This window comes from Colossoma macropomum, unplaced genomic scaffold (genome assembly GCF_904425465.1).
Source record: "Colossoma macropomum unplaced genomic scaffold, Colossoma_macropomum, whole genome shotgun sequence".
NCBI classification, from domain to species: Eukaryota; Metazoa; Chordata; class Actinopteri; order Characiformes; family Serrasalmidae; genus Colossoma; species Colossoma macropomum.
The window spans coordinates 24,736,802-24,760,694 of NW_023494791.1; the positions used below are offsets into that span (position 1 = coordinate 24,736,802).

At 40.8% G+C, this 23,893-nt stretch overlaps 1 protein-coding gene across 1 annotated transcript in view; it reads right to left on the reverse strand.

Annotated features, from left to right (window-relative positions):
- LOC118810643 (adhesion G protein-coupled receptor A3) overlaps positions 1–23,893 on the reverse strand; it is a 194,847-nt gene continuing 170,954 nt past the window's right edge. The window contains exons 16-19 of the mRNA XM_036574580.1: positions 20,545–20,668; positions 9,749–9,897; positions 4,148–4,243; positions 1–3,582 (exon numbers count right to left, since the gene is read on the reverse strand). Coding sequence (XP_036430473.1) covers positions 2,217–3,582; positions 4,148–4,243; positions 9,749–9,897; positions 20,545–20,668 — 1,735 coding nt within the window. The 3' untranslated portion in view covers positions 1–2,216. The remainder of the gene's footprint in view (positions 3,583–4,147; positions 4,244–9,748; positions 9,898–20,544; positions 20,669–23,893) is intronic.

The following is a 23,893-nucleotide window of genomic DNA, read 5'->3' on the forward strand; positions in this document are numbered from 1 at the left end:
TTGTTTTTATCCTCTTTTATTTAGGAGCTGACAAAATACAAATGTACTGTAGAACAAATGGGTGACAACAGATTTGGCATCCAGATTTCCACAGGGTGAACAAGGCCATTAGCCTAGTCATATTCTCTGATTATCTCTGTGTGTAAGACTGCCATTGCTTGTGACTGACCAGTAAGCCATGCAAAGTTGAATACTTGTTAAGTGATTTTTCTGTTAAAAGATGAGTGAGCAATAAAACAAACAAAAAAGTAGTGGACACAGCAGACTGTAGGAATATGAGCAGAAGGCCATTTTTAATTCACATTAAATGCAGAAACTCCAGCTCACACTGCATATTTCCTCGAACACGGCTGATAATTTCCTGAGAGTCTAAAACCCCGTCGTCATGAGGAGCAGTCAGACCCCATGCTGTGATCAATTTCTATATTTGAAACATCTTGTTAAATTGATAAATTTGTCTTGGATTTTTTTCACTCTCTCAAAGCGAACTGAGAGAACAGACTGAATTGAATCAGTTAAACAAGTATTCAAACTCGTCTGGCCTTAAATTAAACAGTGAGGGGAACAGTGGAGAGCCTCACACCACTGTTGTTTCTCCTTTAAACCACCACTCTAGCACCTCCTCTCCACCACTGGGAACAAATGTCACAGTGTACTTGCATGTGACAGAGATGCGTAAGAAAAGTCTAAACTCAGATACTGAGCAATAACCAAAAAGAGGGATATCACTTTTCTTATAATCCACAATTTTCTATACATCTCTGTTCTTGTAAATATCGTCTTCATATTCATTTTAAAGATTGTTAAATAGATTCAAATCACCAACTCTCGATGAGGATTGACAGCCAGCCAAAGAAGCAATGAGGCAAATGCTAGTCACCAACAAGATGTATGGAGAAAACAAGAGCTAGGCTAAAGCTCCTTTTTCTTCCATACTGTAATAAATACCTTGACTTTCACCTCCTCTCACTTCTCCACCACCTGAAAAGAACTCTCTGAATGTAATTTCTGACTGAATAAGTGCAGAAATCAAAATTCTACAGCAGGTCAAAATGTATGTAATGTAGTCTGCAGTGTGTGATGGACTGGACATGGCATACGGTCATATATAGAGCACACGGGGCATATAGTCACATACAGACAGGAACTAAGCACTGCATGGCAGTCTTAAAATGGCCAAAAATAAAACTCAAAAAAAAACAAAACACCCAAATAAATAGCTCTATCCTCAAAAAAGGGTCAAATGCTCATTGATCAATATTGTTCTTCAATACTTAGTGATGGCTTATCATATATAAGTGAATAGGTCACATAGTGTGTGAGTTTTTCTTCTCAGCAGTGACTAGTTTGGTCTGCCTGCTACAGCTGGCTGAGGACTGATGGACCACGATTATGTAATAATGTTATTTGTCCTTCTAGCACCAGAGGTTAACACAATAAGACGTCTCCATGATGACAGGACGGAGGTTCACCATAGAAACAGCATAATTAATACAGATCATCTGCAGTAAAACAACCAGACAGGATCTCTGTTTTCTTTTACTTTGCACACCCATAGAGGCAGAACAGAACTCAGATAGAAGCATTTTTTTTCTGTTTGTTTTGTATATTACTAAGATTCAGCTGTTCACAGTATATAGTAAGCATGTTTGTTAAAATCGTGGAAACACGGATGAGTTAAAATTGCTGGTGATGTTCTCGTTTTGCACTTGGACACTTGGGACTTATTCTAGGTCATATTTATGAGTTGGACATTTTGGGAGCTGTCAATAACTTAGATTAGAGTATAACCTAGCATCTCATGAAATATTTCTTTTCACCAACACTAAACTGATTGCATTTGCATTAAGACAAACATACATACAGTACATTCAAGGACACGCGCACCAACACCCACACCTACATACGCACACACTCACTATGATAACGTTTGTTATCTTGTAGTGATACCATTACCTCTGTGACAAATTGCAAAACAGAGATATAAGATGAGACCTCAATTTGGCAGCAAAGGTCAGATGTTTTTTGTTTCTCTCCATGAGTGAGATCCATCTGGGCAATCTTGAGTGAACTTGTACAATGAGCAATGGAAGAAAAAACACTGAATGGAAAGATAATTAAAACCAAAACAGAAACTCATGAATCTCTAGAATATCCGATTCCTTTTTTAAATCCTAGAGGTGGTGGTTAGATCAGCATGAGGTCGAGCCCTTGAACTACACAGTAGTTTCGTTCCTCCAGGGTCCTGTGCGTATATTCCCCGTGCTGTCAGAGGGGTACAGAAGCCCCTCGTTCACGCTTCCTTTCAGAAGCCCGTTCTGGCTGGGCAGGGTCTGGGGGAAGGACTGTCTACGAGGATGGAGCTCTATGTGGCCATGATGGGTCACCGGTTCATCCTCGACCATTTTCCCACAGCCACAGAGGAAGCTTCCGGGTTCGCCGCTTTCTGCTTGGCACAGAGGAGTGGGTAAAAGCTCCGTCTTGGCGCAGCAGACATGCCTGTGGCACAAGGGGGTGGTGTGGCACATAGGGGCTTCATGGTGCATGCAGGCATGGTGGTGGTGGTGACCACTTTCCTGGGACGAGAGGTGGCAGATGTGACCCTGGCGATCGCAGGTGCTGTGAGGGCTGTCAGTGTGCGAGCTGTGCACGCTGCCTCCATCCACACTGGCTGGGATGTGAAAGGCCAGCTCTCCGCCGTCCCGGTGACGCCCCCCAGGACGCCCCTTAGTCCTGCCACCCTTGGGGCAGCGGTGCAGGTGCAAGGCTGGCCTGTAGCCCTCGGGGTCAGCGTGAAGTAGCAGATGGGGTGAGGGCCGCTCCTCTTCCAAAAGCTGCTGGGTGTGCAGGGCAGCGCAGCACGGGGTCACTGGCGTCAGGCAGGTCACATGATTCTGCGGATTCAGCCCACCTAGTTTGCAGAGGCCATGTGAGTGGGAGTGGCTAAGGATAGACTTCCCAGGGCATGGGGAGTCCAGGTGGCAGTGGGTGTGGCCATGCCCATGGGTGTCCCCATTCACATTGACTTTAGGGCGCACGTGAGCATGCACATGACCCTGGCAGTTATTGCCACGGCGACCGGGGCAGCAGGCACACCAGCAGTGCCAGACGTCGTCACGCTTGGCGCAGTGATGGATAAGCACAAAGAGGCCCAGCGTCACTGAGAAGGCGCCATACAGGCAGCTGAAGATCATATCCAGAAAGTGACCCTGCGACACGGCCAAAGCGCCAAACGTCCACGTGGCCAGGAACAGGAACAATGTGAAGGCAGCGGTTCGCAGCTGAGCCTTGAAGGAGTGCTCGTTGGCCAGTAAAGATGGGTTAATCAGCCCCGGGCAGCCCCCGTGGCAGCGGCCTCCATCACCTCCTGCAACTCCGGGCTCCCCTTGGTGGTGACAGTGCGCCACGTCCACAGCAGATAGCCTTTGCTGCTCCTCTGAAACTGTCTTCAGCTCGTACTTCCTCTCCGGGTGTCGGCGCAGCTGGATGAAGGTGCACAGGAAGTAGATGCAAGTGACCAGGACAATGAAGGTCACAGGGCCATAGAAGGCCCCCAAGCTGGGCTCCCAGGCCATCCAGCAGCTGCAACACAAAGGCACTGCAATTACCCGCATTGCTCTATCACACAGGCAACTGCATTACTAGCACAAAAGACCACAAAATGAGCTCGAAGCAAAACAAGAAATGCCCTTGTCTGGTCAGAGTGAAGTGATAAGAGGCAACCCAAGTTATTTATTGAATCTGCTTAGAACAATTTGTTGGCTATGCCAGAGGCATCTCTAAACAAGAAAACTAAATGTAATTTTAAGATTGAGTATTCAAGAAATTGTTGAAGCCTGTAAAATGTTCAGACCAGTTCTGCTTTTTTCCAAGCACAATTTGTGTCATCGTCGAGTGCCTACTTTCTCATCACAGGACCACTGTTGCCTGGTTGGCAGAAAATTCTCAACCCAGCATTACTGAGCTGTTTAAACACTCCAGCAACACTGCTGTGCCTGATATCCCAGATCAACAACCACTAACACAACTACCATGTCAGCCTCATTGCCATGCGGAGAATGGTCTACTACTCAAGTATTATCTAGTCAGCAGTGGTCCATAAACTGTGTCAGTGTATGTAAATTGTGAACAGAGTGTATTTACTTACTATGGGGTTTGCTCGCCACTGCCGTAATTTTCGATGTTGATGGCAGCCGTGATGCCACAAATAATGAAGGGGATTCCGCCACCAACTAAATAAAACCTGCAGAGACACACATGCAGAAGAAAGAGATGGCATCATGTATTTGGTTATATTATATCAAGAGCTGAACAGGCAAGAGGCTTACAGTAACTGGCACAGAAAAATTCATAGCAACGTAGAAATGATAGAGAATGAAGAATCACACAAAATAGCAATCGATCAAGAAAAACAGCTAGATTTTTTATTGAAACTAATGATTAATCATGCACAGGTATAACTTGTGATCACCAGTTCATTACCATATGTCCAAGTACCTTCCTTTGGGTCACTGTTTCCCTTGGAGTTGCACTTACAATTATAAGAGAGAAAGATAAAAACCTCCATTTCACTGGACTATTCCTCTCCTGCACATCTATATTTTACTTCTTTAAACATCTATTCCTTTCTTATTTTCTCTTTCATCCTTTCTCTCCCTGTCTTGTTTTACCAGCTGGTTCTGTTATTCTATAGTCCTCTCTCTCTCTCTCTCTCTCTCTCTCTCTCTTTCTCTCTCCTCCTCTCTCTGTACCTTATGAAATTCAATTAAGCTGAGTATGTGGTGAGGGGGCTGGCATTAACAGTACTGTCACAGTTTGACAGAGGTTCTCCTCAGATGACCTGATACTTCTAAAACACTCTCACCGTGTATGTTCATCACACACACCACCCCTCCTACACACACAGGTTTGTTTTTACACCCTGTGATGACATGCATATGTCTCACATGTACTATATACAGTACATATGTAGCTACTTTATTGGGTACATTTACCTTGTATCTACACTCACTGTCCATTTTATCAGGTCCACCGACCACATAGGTGCACTTTGCAATTACAGAATGCAGTCTATCTGTTATTCTGCGTAACTTGTTATCCATTTACCCCAATGGTCAGGACCCTGCACAACCACCACTGAGCGAATATTTTTATGGTGGTCACTGAGGATGGCAGTGTGTCTGTGTGTAGCTGCAGAACAGAGTGTATCACACATGCAAATTTGCTGGATCAGACAATTCATTGTCACTACTGGACTGAGAATAGTCCAGCAACAAAAAATATCCATTTAGCAGTGCCATGTGGCCAGAAACAACCACTGTTGAAGGATGACCAACACAAACAACAACAAATGAGCTATCGATGAGTGCCTCTAATTTAAAGGTAAGTGACGAAAAACATACACAGTGTCGAAAACTCAGGTAGGTGTACCTAATAAAGTGACCAGTGAACGTACAGTCAGAGACAAGCCTTCAATTTTTTAATTTCTGGACAAAACAGTACAAGATATACATTTTTCAGGACATACTTCTGAGGAGATTACATATAAGATAATCCACTTGCATGAGGAAGGAGAATGTCAAAGGAAAGTATGTGAAAAAAGAGTGCAAAATTAGATATAGAAAAAATGGGACTCCTGTGAAAGACCTGGCAGACCACCAAAACTGGCACCATCAGATAAACAGTATTTAAATCTTTCATCTTTGAGAAATGGGAAAATCAAGCTCTTGCTTCAGATCTGAAAAAATCCACAAAAGCAGAAAATACAGCCTTCTAAGACTGATGTTTTCTGCTTTTTTCCTAATGCTGAAAAATGAATAACATATACTTTTTGTGACTTTTGTATAGTACTGTATGTAATCAGAATTGTTTAAGCCTAAAAAATAAATACCTTTGCCCTTTTGGTGTATATAAATTAGGCATAGAAAGCATTTAAAGTCAACATCTTCTTGGTCCTGTAGTTGAGCCTTTTTTTCTCTAGTTTTAATAAAAAGTGATGTATTTTTGTCCTGAAAATGTACAAAAACAAACAAACAAATACACACACAGAGGCATTTGCATGCACACACATCTGCTTTGTACACCAGCTTCTGTTTTATGATCCTTGGTCTTTTATTTGTGGACTTCAAACACCTTTTCACTCGTTTTTTCACTCATCGTTTCACAGCATCTTTTCAACACGCCCTTTTTCTACAGCCATTCAAATAGCTTACAAAATGGCAGGCCAGAGGCAAAGCTGCTTTTCAGCTGAAGTTCAAGCCCAACAATCATCTGACATAAATAGACACCGAGCACACCCCGAGCACCTCCTACCCAGAAAATGCACAGTACACACACACAAAAAAACGTTTCAGGCTAATGTCTGAGGACATAGAACATTTGCCTGATGACTAGGACAGAAGCTTCCTCTGTTAGTTGATCCCTATCAAATATCCATTCTGAAGTGGCATTCTGGTGCTGAAATTCCTACCACAGATGATTAGCATGTAAAGGAAAGTGTGCTGGAGGAAGCCTGTGACCTAGTGAGAGGGCACTCCGATAAGGCTGATTTTGTTGGCAGGCCAATAAGCTGCTCTGTCAGAGGGTTCTGTATAAGAGTGTGTGTGTGAGTGGCTTCTGACTGGTGTGTATGTGTGTGTGTGAGGTGAAGGAAATTGATTTGTCTCCAGCTGCTGGGCCTCAGCGGTGGGGTCTTGTGACAGCTAGCATTAGAGTCAATCACAGAGGATCAGCCCAGCACCACCGTCAGCACATTATCTGCTTTTAGAAACGCCCCGTGTAGACACGCTCACACACTGGTTTGTTTTAATACAATGTTGGGACGTGGAGACACAAATTTGTTACATATTCATTACATACATGAACACTACCAGTCAAATGTTAAGATACATCTACTCATAGAAGAGTTTTCCTTATTTTTAGCCTATTTTTTTCTTCATTTTAGAATGAAAGCCTAGACACCAAAGTATGAAATAAGATATAATCATTTTACTTAAACACAGATCAAGAACTTCATTAATTACATCTCCCTGATTATGATCCCTGATCCCTGGCATGTTAGTGTGTGTTGCGCTGGTGCAAATGGATCAGACACAGCAGTGCAGTGATCGAACTCCAGCAGCACTGCTGTTTCTGATCCACTCGAACCAGCGCAACACACACTAACATGCCACCACCACATCAGTGTCACTGCAGTGCTGAGAATGATCCACCACCCAAATAATACCTGCTCTGTGGCTGCTCAGGGTAAAAGGGGGGGTAACAAAGTATATAGAGAAACAGATGGACTATGGTTTGTAATTGTAGAACTGCAAAGTGCACCTATATGGTAAGTGGAGCTGATAAAATGGACAATAAAGTTAGATACAAGGGGGTTAATGATGTAGCCAGTCAGTGTCTATTTAGATCTCTAGATTTTTTTCGTTACTGTACTTGTGAGGAATTTGCTCTTCACAGTTACTGTAATAGAAATACATGCAGAGGTGTGTAGAGTATCTTAAACCCACACTCAAGTTGGTCATTCACCAAAATAATGACTCCAGTAGAAGTAAAGATTCCTTTCCACAATATAAGTACAAAAGTATCAGGTAAAAAACTGTTTAAGTACTGAGTAACTTGTAAAACTGCAGCAGGAAGATTCCTACATCCAGCATCTTTCAGCAGAGGAAGTGAAGACTGTTAGGTGCTATTCTCTTTATTGAGATCCTATTGGTCTATAATAAAATGATATACCTCAAATAAGAGGTGTCACTTAATGAAATGAAAAACAGAATTGGTAACTAAATAAATTAATGGATGGCTGGATGGATGGATGGCTGGATGGATGGATGGATGGATGGATGGATAGATAGATAGATAGATAGATAGATAGATAGATAGATAGATAGATAGATAGACTTATATTGCACATAAATTTACATACATCAGGCAGAAATAAAAACAACAGACACACGTTAAAGTAGGAATAAACGTATATTCTATAAATAAATGTTAATGAGTGAAGCCATGCTGACTGAACAGTAGATTACCTTCCTCATAAATGTGCTTAAATATAAGTAAAAATCCATCAATGTTTATACATGTAACTAAGTAAATGCAACTAGTTATTATTTGAATACATGCACCAGACCCTGTATTCACACAGCTGCAGTTATATTGCGTGGGGCTTTGAGATTGTAAATAAGGGAGATATGGGGTCATGTTGGGGTGACACAAGGTCAGATTTAAGAGAAAGATAGCAACCTGGGAACAGTCATAAATCCAGTATAATGTCGGACTGGCTACACTCTGCCTAAAGACTCAAAGTGTCATTCCATCATTGATGCAATCAGTCTTAAGGCACCAAATGTCTTAGCTTGATAAAACACTGTTATAATGAGAAAAACATTTTGGGCTAGAGTTCTCCAGTAAAGGTCTTTAAACTGGGACACCGATTGTCCTTAAAAAGACAAGCAATGCAAGAGGCACCCTAGCATGAACTGCTCGTTTTACTGCAAACAACATTTTCCCTTGCACATTAGGCACAATCCATTACTTACTCCTATAAACCTACAGTTGTTTTCACAATGTCTGCCAGTAGACTCATCTCTTTGTCTGTATGAAGACACTGGGTCTCACTCTCTTTCTCTCTAGAGAACGTTGACAGTCTGCTGAGCCAGCTGCAGATGCTGACATGATGTAAGTCAGTCAATAGAGGTTTTTGCTGAACAGGTGGAAGCAATGATTACTTCTTCAATGATTATCTGTGCACCACATCCATTTAAGGTCAAGGCAATAAAGTACAGATTAAAAAACTGCTTCTCTTTCACTGCTTATAGACGCTGATTAAAGTGTACAATTAAAGTACCCGCAATTCTTATGTGAAAATCGAAGAGTAAATTAAAGAGCATCCAAAAACCTCTCAATTAGCCATATGTTCTAACAGTCTGGGCAGGAAAAAGAAAGGCTGCCAGGTAACACTCAGCAAGGCAAAATTTCACCTCTAATGTCTGAGCTCATTTCCCCACAGGACTCTCAGCTGAAGGGACTGCTATTAAGTGCGCCCTGCCCACTTTAAAAAGAACACAGGGGCTACATCTAGCACTTGGGTGACCTACTTCCAAAAGAGAGAAAAAAAAGAAACCCCAAAAAAAAACACCAAAGGAACATTGAAATCATTCAACCCAGAAGCTTCTCAAAAGTCTCCACTGCCATAAACAGAGAAACAGGGTCCATACTACAGTAGAGAAGATAATGATATCGCCACATTAACCAGAACAAAAGATAACATAGCTGGAAGAGATAGCCTGCTTTAGCTTTGCTTTAGTTAACAAGCATATGGGTAAAAAAAATAGTGGCGACTCAGAATTACAGTCTGCTCTCTGCACATTTTCTCCATGGGTGGCTAATTTGCATGCTAAATTCTAGCTCTCTGCAAGGCAAACAGAAATACCTTCTAGCTTGTTAGCATAACATCAATAGCAGGTCAATGCGAAGGTTAAAATCAACATCCCTTGTACACAACATTAAAGAGACAAACACCTCTAACACCTAATACTTTCAGTTTAGCAGAACAGGGCAAACAGGGAAAATATCAGCCCTAATCCAGTCACGCTTTTTAATCAATAGAGCAGCACTTAAAACATTCAAAATATTCCAACACCATTCCAAAAGTATCTTGAAGAGAGAGAGAGAGAATGTCAGTATGTGAATATGTGAATGTGTGTGTGTGTGTGTGTGTGTGTGTGTGTGTATGCACGTGTGTCTCTACCTCAGCATGGGGGATCTGGGTGGGTGAGGAGGTGCGTCTCCGTCCTGAGGCTGGGCGGGTTTCTTGGTCACCTGTTTGTAGATGTTCCGGGCTGTGAATCCCAGCCATAGCATAGTAGAAAGGGATGAGTAATGAAGCACTACTCCAACCTGAAGAATACACACACACACACAAGCACAGTGATCAGGCATTATCGCTGAATGGTAAACAGTACTAAAGGAATACTGCAGTGCCAAAAAACAAAACTAGCAGTGGGCGATATACTGGGTCATCTGATATACTGGTTGAAATTCTTTTTAAGGTATTAGTTAGTAATTTGTCATTATACCAGTATGCAAATAAATGCAGATAACATGATGTACAAAAAGTGCAAAACACTGTTTCCCTCACCTCTCATGTGGTGAGTTGCAGCCTAAGGTAAGTTAGTCCAGTTTAGGTGCAGAACCACATTGTAATGAGTTAATGAGGGGAAAAGAGAGTGGAAGGAAAAGCCAGTCTCTTGGGGTTAGGTGTTAGCCATTAGCCTAGCATGGAGACTAACCGGTTCTCTCTGTGCCTATGGCACTTCTCGCCCAGCCAGCTGCTTCAGGCGATGCCGCGGTCTCTGCCTACAAGCGGAGAGGCTTTGCAGCTTCTCAGCTAAAACCGATAGTGTGAATGGCTTGTAATATTTACTAACATTTACTATTTATTATTTTTATTTATTATTTATTATTATATTTACTAATATTTACTAGCAATGTCTGAGTTCGCTGAATAAAGCTTGAGTGTAAAAGATGCACGTATGGGATATAACTTTCTGACATAAAACAACATTCAGCACCATTTTTGCCACGCTCAGAGAAGCTGCTGTGGGCTTTACATACACTCGCCTTTGTCTCATTAGGGTTAGAATGCAGTATTGACATCTGTCTATGTATTGTTCATTTCTGTGTTTACTATTTTGCCCAATAAAATAATTTTAGATTTACTTCAGTGAAATACGGTTGTTATTAACATCACAGGTTTTTCACAAACACTGTATCACGTCGCTGAGACGCCGTTGCTAAGAAATGACTTTGATAGCTGTAGGAGACGCTCAAGCCATTTGAACGTTTTTACTTCTTACTTTGTGCACAAACAGAAAATGGATACTTTTAAGATGACATTTGACCTACAGCCGATTTGGTCAGACTCTGAAGATGAGACTACACTAAAAAACTGTCAGTTGGTCTGTGTGGAGCTGGAGAACGAACTGCCGGCTGTGCAGCGAGTGAGCGGAGCTCGATACTCTGATGTAGCTGCATGTTCAGGAACTATAATTTGGGGGAAGGAATTGCTAACATTAAAACATATTAAATGCCACGTTCACGGGCCAGTTTATTAATTTCTTACTTTATTTATTTAACTGTTGTATAAAAGCAATAGAACACTCAAGGTCGTGTGATCTCACAGCCATGATGTTATTTTGCGATAACACACTCCCTCTCGTGTTCTATTGCTTAAATATAACACTGCTCGCTTAGTGTTCATGTCAGATTAGCTTCTCACGCTGCCTCTTTATATGAGCTAATAAGCTAACACTCACACTGGCACTACCCAGTTTTGAAACTAAACTGTGGACTTCTACTCAAGCTTTTTTTCTCCTCGGTGGATGATGTGTTAGTTAGTCAAGCTAACAGTGAGAACAAATAAATATTTTTTCATTATTTTTATACCTAGACAACACAGGCTAGTGTAGTTAGACTAGTTAGAGATACAGCCATGCTTCACGACAACATGCTCACATTCAGGAGCTCGTTTTTGTATGAGCAAAGTATAATATGCTTACTTAATGAGCATAAATGTCTCACTTTACAGCCATGTGAAAGCATAAAACTGGTATTTCACTTAATAGTCGTCACTTTTCATAACGGAATTTATGAGAATGGTGATTTTTGAATGCTGGGATGACTGCATTTTGCCCTGTTGCACCCATGATGCAGCACAAAATAAAACAACTTGTAGTGAATACTGAGTTGATGTTTTTCATAGTAAATATGCAGTATTTGTATGTCATATTTTAAGTAACTCCTAAATCTGATGCATTTCTGCTCATTTTCCACTTCAGTTTATCAGTCACTTGAGGGTATTAATTTGTTGTCTAAGGTTTCAATTTGGTGTTGATACTGAGGTATAACAGAGCTGGCTTTGTTATTGAAGTCCAAGTTTTGGTACTGAGCCAACACTACCAGGCATATGGTTCCTGTACCACCCTAAACTGCATCTATACAGGCCCACACTTCAATTTTCTCTTACCCACGCAATTTACACATTAAATTAGTTTTATATAGTAGGTACTGAAAAACAAGTCGTAAGATAAAAAAAACAGATTACTAAGCCTGTTTTTAACTGCAACTGTATCTGCCTAAAAATACAAAAATTTAAAGGTTTTGAAGTATTTTGAGCAAAGCAGTCCTATGTGTGATAGCAGTGGGTTAGAATTTGGAATTTTAATATTATTAAATATAATTGACTGTTTTCAAAATGTACAGTAGGCTGTCACATTTGTTGTTATTTGTTGTTGATGCAATAGTGCACTGTTAATATTTACTTATCAATCTGTAGTTTGCAGTTTACAAAAACGCAAAGACTTTTTCAAGAGCCCTGTCAAACTGAAATTGTGGACCAGCAGGTGCACGGTTTCCACCATTTCCTGACAACACTGACTGTCAGCTTCAGCCACAATGAGAAAAACAGAGAATTATCAGCTAGCTCCCATTAACCCTACAATAACTATTCCTGTTGCTGTAACATAAACATCAGAACCAATAAAAAAATGTTGGCATAGCATTTATAATGATGTCATTATGATGTGCTTAAATGTAGACAATTTAAAATGCTATCCTGCTTATATTTTAAGGATATGCCTGTATGTCAGTGCTCATTCTCCTGCATAGAATTATCCATCCAAATCCAAGCTCACTCCAATATGCTACCACCATTCAACGAGACTGCCACAAGTAAGAGGGCATTTTGCATTCCTCTCACACAATCCTGCTCTTATCAGAACAGTTTGTCTGAGTAACTGCACAGTGAGAAAGAGGATGCACAGCTATACGAGTGCACTTGTTCCATATTTACACAAATAGGGCTAATCCCATTCTCGTATTCAAAACCTGTGCTGAGAGAGGGAGAAAAGGAGAAACTTCAGATTGCATTTTTATCTTTGAACCAACCAAAGACATGGACTATATTTAAACACAAACTACGAAATACTTAACACAGCACCTGCCATGAACTCCTTTACACACCAAATATACTGACGGACCTACCCAAACATCCAAAAAACACACACAAAGCAAACATCTCACTGCTGCATTAGGAAGGCCTTTGTCTCTTCAAATGGATAAGCAGTCACTGCACAATTAGTATAAACAATGCAAGTGAAAACCTTCCAACTAGCCTAACAGGCACTCAGCAGCCCCATTCACATGTTTTACCAAGCTTCCCTGGGTGAAGTAAAGGTGCGAATGAGGTCCAGTGTGTCTACCGGGCCTGTTTACACCTGGCATTAACATGCATTTTTTGGTGATTGGATCATATTCGGATTTCACCCAGGATGCAATGAAAGCGAATTGCGATCAGATCACTCAAAACCATTCAGAGGCTGTCAGAGACACTTAACTCAAGTGTTTAATGGAAGGCATTTTTGTTATCCGTTTACAATTATGTAAGCGAAAATGCATATGTTGAGTGCTGACTACCAGATGAGAGAATAAACAAGTCTACATGAGGCTGAAGTTAGACCCAGACCAAGTGCCTTTTTACAATCCAGGCCAATGAAAGCATCCAAGCCAAGCTTGTCAACTCATATCATAATAGGGAAAAGAGTAAACAAAAGTAAAACAGAAACAATGTATGTGTTGACATGCTTTTTACGTGGGAAAAGTACAATTGGATCTCATCTGGCCACATTAGGTATGCATTTTAGTGAAAAGTGTAAATGGAATCCAACTGAAGTTTATCCAGATGCGATCTGAACATTAAACACATGTGAATGCATGGTGTAAACAGGCTCTAGGATTTAATCATTAAACCACTTTCAAAAGTGGTCAAGGGCACATATGACCACATAACATGTGTGAATGCTAAAGCGTCCCAATGTGACAGCAATAAAAGATCACCCAATCAACTGCATCATCAGAGACCAAAGCTGCTGCTTATTTTTTGTCTCCTCTACTCTTTCTTCAGTGTTTCCTCTACTGTAAAATAGGCCCGGACAGCCCGTCCAGCAAAACTCACATGCTGATATGTCTTTTTTTAAGTCTTTTTTAGCTTTTTGCTCATTCATTAAGAAAATACACAAATAATAACTCATAAAACCTTACGGACCTCGCATTGTGCAGCCAGGCTGGAAGAGGAAAGGCTCTTCCCCAAACTGTCACCACAAATTTGGAAGCATATAATCGTCTAAAAAGTTTTTATATGCTGTAGTATTAACATTGCACTTCACTGGAAGTAAGGGGCCGAGCCCAAACCCTGAAAAACAGCCCCAAATCATTACCCCTCCTCCACTAAACTTTACTATTGGCGCTACGCATTCTGGGAGGTAGTGTTCTCCTAGCATTCGCAAAACCCTGATTCTTCCCTCAGACTGCCAGAAAGCGTGATTCATCACTCCAAAGAATACATTTCCATTGCTCCAGAGCACAGTAGCAGCATGCTTTGTACCACACCACTGAAGCTCCAGCATTTGCTGGACCCGCTCTGTAAGTTTGTGTGATCTACTCTTCATGGCTGAGTGGTTGCTGCTCATAGATGCCTCTATTTCACCATAGTAGCATTTACAGTTGACCCGGGCACATCTAGCGGGGCAAAAATTTCACGAACTGACTTGAGGCATCTTTTAATAGTGCCATGTTCAAAGGCACTGAGCTCTTCTACTGCTAGTATTTGTCTAAGGAGACTGCAAGGCTATCTGCTTGATTTTATACATCTGTTGTTTAAGTTAATAATTAGAAAATTGTATTGTATATATTACAAAAATCTCTCGGATAATACAGTCACAATCAAACCTTTCCCTCCAAACAGCAACGCAAAAGTAGATTTAAAAATTCTTGCATGACCATATCAATTTGCATATTGCCAAGAGTTTATTCATGATATACTGTCATATCAACATTTTTGAATATGTGTTCTCTTACACCCTATAAAGCCTTCCCAGTTTTCACTATCACAGAGTCTCCACCTTTTGTCAGTCTCCAACAGCAGCTGCCACTTTCATAAATAAGGGATGAGCACTCCCTGATGGACAATGAAATCCCTCCATAACCAGGAGTGACATGATGTAGCTGATTAACAGTTACAGCACTCCTAAAAAAAGGAATTCCAGAGTACTGGAAGAGGAACTGAGATCCAACCTACAGCTTCTGGCATCATCTTTACGTGGGCTAGCGTACAAACTCCAGCAGTCATTGGGCCTTACTGCGCTGTGCCCAGAGGCTTTCCGCACAGCTGGCTGGTTCAGCAGAGTGGACGCAGCCAAGCTGGTGTTGATCAGCACGTACCCTGTGGGGTACTTGACACTGCAGCCACTTCCACCTTGACAGTCTGCCTGTTATAGCCTGCAGCGCAGCCCACTGAATCCACCTCAGATTATCCTCAGAGTCCCCAGAACATTTCAAGCAGCTTTAGCCCCTGCTCTGGCTCTCTCAAAGCTGCTCGGTAACTCGCTGGGAGGGGGCGGGGGCATCTCCTCCTGCTGCTTGTGCCCTGTTCTTTCTGCAATTAACCCTTTATTGCCAAGACAAAAAAGAGGCTATTTCTACCTTTTAGTCTAATCCAGTCTCTTTCAATAGTGTCATTTCTCAATGCCGTTGTCACAGTTATTTTGATTAGTAAAGAACAGCATCTAATAAAGCTGGGATAGAGAGAGAGGGAGAGACAGAGAGAGAGATACAAAAAAGATCAATGAAATTTTGGCACCATCTTGATTAGGCAAACCTCAATTCCATAAAATACCAACCAACACTCCACAGAGCCTCATGCATACTGCATACACCCCAGTGGCAGACTGAGGACTTACCCGTCTCACCCTTAAGTACAACTGAACAAACTGATTAAAAGACAGAAGGAAACACTGCAAAGTGAACTGAACCACTAAAAGAATTATAAACGGCATGCGACGCGGAGTAATTACTTTTGCTTTTGCTTTGGCTATGGCCAATCAAACAGACATATCCGTAGTGCCTGTTTTCTGGCTTGACCACGCACTGGTGGGCCAGTAAAGTGCCAGAGCTAAATTATCACCCCTTGTGCATCTGTGAGTCCACAAGATGTTCCATTCAAAAAATAAACTTTTAATTGTTGTTGATGCTGCAGAAAATTAGCCGCCAGATGTTTTAGCATTGTTTTTATAGAATTGTTAAGCCAAAATACAAAATTTGAAAAAAAATCATTCAGTTTCACAAGCTTTTTAAATACAGTTGCTGCACAGAAAACAGAAAAGTTGCACATATAAAAATAACCAGAAAAAAATAAAGGAAACATTCCAGAAAACATCCTAGATGGTGGCTATTATGGCATCATGATGAAAGGAACGTTCCTGATGATTGTCAGTTGACTTGGTCAACTAACTGTTTACTTTGTGTTAATTTATTAACTACTTAATTACTTAATTTTTTACATACATTAATTTGTTTTAAGATCATGCTGCAGAACACGTAACAGGTATTCACTCATTAGAAATCTTCAGAGTCACCAAAGATTTCAATAATTCAAGGGATTGTGAATGAGAATCAAAATAAATCAGATTCTCAACTTCATACTTTTGATTCTAAGGTTTCATCACATGTACCACTGTTGCATTTCATGATCTCCATTACATTCTCTTGGCAAAATTGTAAACAACAAAAGCCCAATCAAAATCCAACCTTTTGACAGTTTGTAGATCATTAGGAACAAATACGGAGTTGGAATCAAACCGCTCCTCGGAGGCAGTCCCAACTCCAAAGCAAAGAAAGAGCATCAGGGCTGATTTCTGAGCTGACAGCCAGAGCAAGAGAGCAGCTTTTAAGCCGTCTCTTCAAGCGGTTCCTACTGTTTCATCACTGCTGCCTTTGTATTGCATCTCAGAACACTTATCTTGCATTGCATCTCAGAATAATCTGCTGTGTATGAGTGTGGTTTGTGCAGTGTGTGTGTTAAATATTAATAACAGGTGGAAACAAAACAACAACACAACATCAGCAATGAAACCACTGCAGCAGGTTAACAGTGTTCAGAGAACAGAGTCAGGAAGTTTTCTGAGAGAGAGAGAGCAAGAGGGAGAGAGAGAGATTACAGATCGCAGGGAAAAGAGAGGGTGGAGAAAGAGAAAGAAAGAAGTGAACAATTGTGACAGCCCTGGTTTAAGCACTCCTTGATGTTGTGTGTCGTGTGCAAGAGGGGGCGGCGCATTCTCTGTCCCCGAGATAGAATGACTCCCTGCTGGGCAGAAGGCAGCAGAGGGGTGGGCAGAAGGCAGCAGAGGGGTGGGCAGGGGGGGATCACATGGAGCTGCACAGCCACTACCGTGAGTGTCGTGTGTAATTATCCAAAACACACATACACACACACACACTCAGTCATAGGCTGACTGGTGCACTGACAGTGAGTGGGCCTGATGTGGAGCTGCTCTGAGAGATGCATGTTCTAACACAGAGATGAAGGCTCTCAGCAGGGGACTGATGTTTTAATCCCTCGTGTGTGTATGCAGTAAGCATCAGGATTCGGGGGAGACTGGACAGTCACAGCGCATAAAGTGGTAAATACACTGCTGTGCTGAGGTGGAGATTTAGAACTTAACACACAGAAGTCACACTTGTTGCTAGCAATAATAAACACACAGTGTAATTTGTATTGGCGATATGGCAAAATATGGCAAACACATGATAACACTTCAAGACATTTTCATGATGGACGATATGCATCACAATATACACACATACAGTATACACTCTTTGTCTATTTTATCAGCTCCACTTACCAAACCTGCCATCTTTGTAGTTCCTCAATGACAGACTGTAGTCCATCTGTTTATCTGCATACTTTGTTACTCCCCTTTTATACTGTTCCTCAATGGTCAGGACCCCCAGAGGACCACCCCAGAGCAGGTATTATTTGGATGGTGGATCATTCTCAGCACTGTAGTGACTGACATGGTGGCATGTTAGTGTGTTACGCTGGTGCGAGTGGATCACACAAAGCAGTGCTGCTGGAATGTCCACTTACTTGTTGGTCCACCTTATAGATATAAAATCAGAGACAGTTTGTGTTGGTCATTCTCTGGTATTTCTTCAGTGGTCAAAGGACACTGCCCAGAGGATGCTGATGGCTGGATATTTTTGGGACTATTCTTAATCCAGCGGTGACACTGAGGTGTTTAAAAACTTCATCAACACTGCTGTTGAAAGAGATCTAACAAAGTATGCAGAGAAACAGATGGACTACAGTCTGTAATTGTAGAACTACAAAGTACTTCTATATGACAAGTGGAGTTCATGAGTGTAGATACAAGGAGGGGCACTTAATGAAGTGGCCAGTCGGTGAATAGGTTTTCTGTGGTTTGATAAGCTGGAACAGCCCCAGAAATGCCACATTTTACAAAAATATGATCAATGCAAACATATTTATTCAACATTCAACATATTGCACTGCACTAAATCAAATTGAAAAGGACTAATTATGCTCTCTCTGTAATAAAACATGCAGTTGTTCAGTGTTCTTAAAGTATCTACAATATGCGTACTGTGATGTCATGCATTTTTGGTGACTGGATCATGTATAAATTTTACTTGATCAAATGAAACGCCAGGTGTACACACAAAGGATACACTGTGATAGGATGATTATTGGATCATTAAATCCACATTTGGAAATGGATCTTGACCACATTCAACACAAGTGTAAAAGGAATGAGTTTTCTATACCTGCATACAACTATGCATGCAGAATTCATCACACAAAAAAACACGTTTTCACTGCTCCAGAGTCCAGTAGCGGCATGCCTTACACCACTCCAGCTGACACTTGGCACTGCACATAGTGATCTTAGGCTTGTATGCAGCTGCTCGCCCATGGAAGCTCATGTCATGAAGCTCCCAACTAGTGGTCTGCGTGAGACTGTTCTTCCAGACCCACGCCCACCTGCTCCTGCAAGATTTCATCCCATGCCCGCCGCTTTATTAATTTGTGGGATTTCTCTTCATGCGTGTATTGGCCCACCCCTGCCTGCAGTAGACTGGTTTCCCACCTGCTCTCACGCACAAGACTAAAAAATTAGTCCTGCGCCGCAAGATATCGTGATGAGTCGCGTAGGTCCAATGGGAATCTGCAGACCTCTCCTTCCAACGCATAGTTCTTTAGCTGATGTTGCGTCTAGAGGCAGTTGGGAACTCTGCAACAGAGGCTAGTGGATTTGTACATGGCACGAGCATCAGCATTCAGTGGCCCTGCTCTGTCGCCTTGCATGATGTACCACTTCTGTTGTTGCTCCAAGATGCTGCCAAGAAGTGACTTGTGGCAATAGTGGCATCCTATGATAGTGCAACGTTTAAAATCACTGAGCTTTTCAGTGTGACCCATTCTACACCAATTTTTGTCTATTAGGAGGTGTGTCCACATACTTTTGGCCATATAGTATAGATGCAAATACGTTGCAAGATGCAAGTAGTTGATATCTTGCAAGCTAGTCTGAAGAATTTTGGTTCCTGATTTCTCCTAAATGCCCCCAGCCATTGCATGGATTTATTAAACTCCATGGCCAACACACCTGATTTCAAATAACAAAACACTGATTAGACAAACCAGGTGTAGAATAACAACTACAGTTAATGCAGTTTTTGTGCACTGACTACAGGAGAGGGTGAGTGGGAAAGAACCTTATTTAAAAGGATTATTACAATTATGGCAAGCAGAGGCCCCTATTTAGGATGTTCCACAAATCTTTCAAGCCTGAACGGAAATTACCAGGATGCTCTATGAGTCAACTGTAGAACTGTGTTTCTTTCCAGAAGAGAATGAGAACAAGACCAGAACAGGCCATTAGATGCCACTGCCATCTTAGCTATCCTATATAACCGTTTGGACATGAAGTGAGGAGGGCCATTTGATTATTTGTGTAAAAAAAATTCACAACAGGAAAATGCTTAGGCGACAGTACTGTGCTGGATTTTGGCTCATGCTTCTCACTTACTCTAGGCATTTTTACCCTCAAATGCAAAGCCATAGCATTCTCCAACTGGTTACAGAACAGGCTACTATTCAGAAAATGGTACTATTACTGCAGGTCAAGAATTAAATATAGTACACTGGTACACATTTCTAAGCTGAAGTAATGCTTAGTTCAGTGCATGACTGCATAGATGAAAGTCCCCTCGAGGTAAGGCAAACCACACACATGCACAGTAATTAAAACAACAGTCTGTAAAAAGCTCCTATGGGATAAGGGCCTCCTGAGGTCCAACAAAATGTGCTTTTCTCTCACCATCCATTCACATATCATTGATATCATTGTCAAGAGCTAAAAACCACAAACCAATGGACAGCATCCATCAAAGGAGGAATCAACATGCATATAGCCATTGTTAGTAACACGGCATGCCCACACACAGAAAACAGAGAGCGCTCTATACTTTGGAAAGTCAATGCACATCAGTAGGCAAAAATAAACAATTCAGTACGCAGTGATGCTTTAACAGAAAGAGAGAGAGAGAGAGAGGGAGAGAGAGAGAGAAAGAGAGAGAGAGAGAGAGAGAGAGAGAGAGAGAGTGATTATGAAGGGGCTGAACACTCACCGCTTGGCAGAAGATGGGGTATTTGATGCGGTTTATGCCTCCGGCAAACACAGCGAATGTGAGGGCCGTGTGGAAACAGAAGTTCAGGAGCATGTGCCATCCCTTTCGGCTGATACGGATTGCACTGTCAAAGAAAGGAAAACACATTGCATAGTAAAACATGAGTGCTGTGTGTGCTGTGCAACCTACTTTAATCCTTCTATAGCCCCCTCATAGCTCACTCTTAGCTCATTAAATCAAAGAAGAAACTTTCAGCCTTAGATTGTGTTTGAAAGTGAAAGAAATCTGAGTTTGATGGAAACTTGTGCGTATTTTTGTGGAATACGAAAATTCGCAGTTGAATACATTTGTCAATGTTTGACACTAAAACAAGAAATAAAAAATCAGACAGATTGTAAATTGAATGTAAATTTAATTTATTTCATGTAACTGTATGGAAATAATTATGTAGTGTAAATCAAATGTATATCAAAAAGGTAGTAATTCTAGACTTCTAAGGATTAAAGCTCCAGGCCAGAAATGCTGCAGTTGGAAGGCCAATTTTAGCAACAACAGAACAGAATGATTTCAGAATCAACTATAATGAAGCCCCTACAAAAGCATGCAGATAAGCTCAGAGCTAATCACGGGTAAAATCTAATGCCATTTTAGCATGTTCTGATTAGGGATAATGATTAATGTCAAAGGTCTTTGTTAGTGGAGCATTATCATTATTGAATGTTCATGTATCTGCCTTACGCATCTACATAGCAGCACTATAATAAATCACCACACCAGATTATTACAGCAGTCTGGAGAGTGACTAAGAGAAACACATGTGGCATTAGTGTACATTATCTAATCTGAGTGACTCACTGGGACGAAAAAAGAAAGCAAGAGGAATTATTTAAAAGAAAGAATGCAAGAAAGAAAGCAAGCAAGAAAGAAAAGGACTGTGAGAAAAAAGAAACATAAATATTGAAAGAAAGAAAGGAGAAAGAAGGAGAGAGAAAGGAGAAAGACATCAAGCTAAAAAAGATAGAAATAAAAACTGAAAGAAAGAAAAAGGCAGATATACAGCCAAAAAGAAGGAAAGAAAGATGGATACATAACCAAAAGAAAAGAAAGAAAGAAAAAAGAAAGAAAGAAAGAAAGAAAGAAGGAACGAAAGGGACTGTAAAAAAGAAAGACACAAAAATTTAAAGAAAGAAAAGAGAAAGAAGAAAAAAGAGAAAGACAGCAAGCTAAAAGGAAAGAAAGAAAGAAAAAGGCTGATATACAGCCAAAAAGAAGGAATGAAAGATGGATATATATCAAATGGAAAGAAAGAAAGAAAGAAAGAAAGAAAGAAAGAAAGAAGGAAAGAAAGAAAGAAAGGGACTGTAAAAAAGAAATATACAAAAATTGAAAGAAAGAAAAGAGAAAGAAGAAAAGAGAAAAGAGAAAAACAGCTAGCTGAAAAAAGAAAAGAACAAAGGCAGATATATAGTCAAAAAGAAAGAAACAAGGAAAAGAAAGAAAGAAAGAAAGAAAGAAAGAAGAAAGGATAGTATGAATAAAAAATTAATGGAAGAGAAAGAAAGTATAAAAAAGAGAAGAGAAAGACAGATAGCTAGGTAAAAGAAAGAAAGAAAGAAAGAAAGAAAGAAAAAGAAAGAAAGAAAGAAACAAAGAGCACATGGCAACAGCAAAGATGAGTCAACTCACTCTCTCTCTCTCTCTCTCTCTGTGGCTATAAATCATCTGCAGTGTTGGGGCAGAGAGAGCAGTTGAGGCAGCAGCAGCTTCAGTAGGTCAACGGCATTAACCTGCACCGCCGCCAGCACACTGTCTCTGTGTGTGTGTGAATGTGTGTGTGTGCAGGTATGTGAGAGGCAGAGCGGGTAAAGGGGAGGACAGCAGTCAGCACTGCTGCAGGCTTTAGTTAAGAGTATTTGTTTTCATCAGCCAAACAGCAGGAGGAGAGAATTTCTCTAATAAAAGAGAGGACGTGGAATCAGTGTGCAGTATAATATCATCTGATCTGAGTTAGAGGAAGCCTAACTGAGAGGCAGAAGTGTGTGGAATCAATTTCTACACTTAAAAAAGTATGAGAGCTCACATAAACACACTCAGGCACACAGAGAGTGTAAGTGTGTAGACACACACACCTCCCATCTAAATGACTCAGGCTGTCTGTTAGACAGGCCTGACTCACAGCAAACAGCACTGCACCAGCTTACAGAAAAAAGTCAAGAGAAAAAAGAGAGAGGAGATGAAAGCTGAGGCGAGACGAGTACGGTGAGGGAGATTCATGAGCTGAGACAAACCGTCCACTTCAGTCCAAACGCATTTTTCCACCTGACGAAGAAAGCTCTGCTGAACTGTCTGAAGTATGTGTGTGTGTGTGTGTTGGGGTGGGTTGGAATAAGCTCTACTGGAGAAGACACATAATGAACCATTACAATTCTGTTTGATGAGACACACAAGCACATACACCATACACACACACAATTACCTACAGAAGGTGTAAGAACTTTAAGATGAAACAGCGAAAGAACAAAGTCTCTACTATCACGGTTCTCAATGTAAGCTTATAGAATAGGACTGTAATATATGGCAAAATCTGCAAAGCAAACAAAGACGCTATTGATGATCTCAAAACAATAGACTGTCCACCCCAGTGTCCAGACTATCACTGAATGTGTCTGGTATTACTTATATCATGAGAAGTAGAAGCTTGGAAAATTATTCTCCCAAAAAGATTGAAAGATGCGATGATGGCAAAGGCTAGACACATTGACATTTTTAAATTATATTTAGTTGTCGAGGCTTCTTTGTTTGTCCTTTTTTCCAGATGAAAAATGAATAACTTGTACTTAATTGCCATTCTGACTGGAAATTAAATAAATGCAGTATGGTCTCTGACTTTTACAAAGTACTGTAAGTCAGAAGGCAGTGTACATGTGAAACTAAGTAAAGCTGCAATTACAATTCTTATCGTCATGTTCTCTAATTCTTGTATAAATATATAATAATGCCATGTATTGTCTAATCCATATTCTGTATAGAGATTCAAGTTTGATTCAGCATTGCCTCTTAAAATGAAAGTGTTTTCTTTGTACATTGTCACTGAAATGCCTAGTCTGATCTGCATGCTGCTTTTAGCAAATACCTCAATAATGATAAAGGGCATGATAATCAAGCAGAAACAAGAAGGGCTCTTAAAAACTGCTATGGAAAAAGCCAAGAAATGATCATATTACGATAAATACATGCTGAAAACAACCTAATTTTTCAACATAGTGGCAGGCCAGGTAAGTGTTTTTTGTCTTTTTATCATCACTGACTATAACTAAGTGAAACATCAATCTATTTTGTATGGGAATAA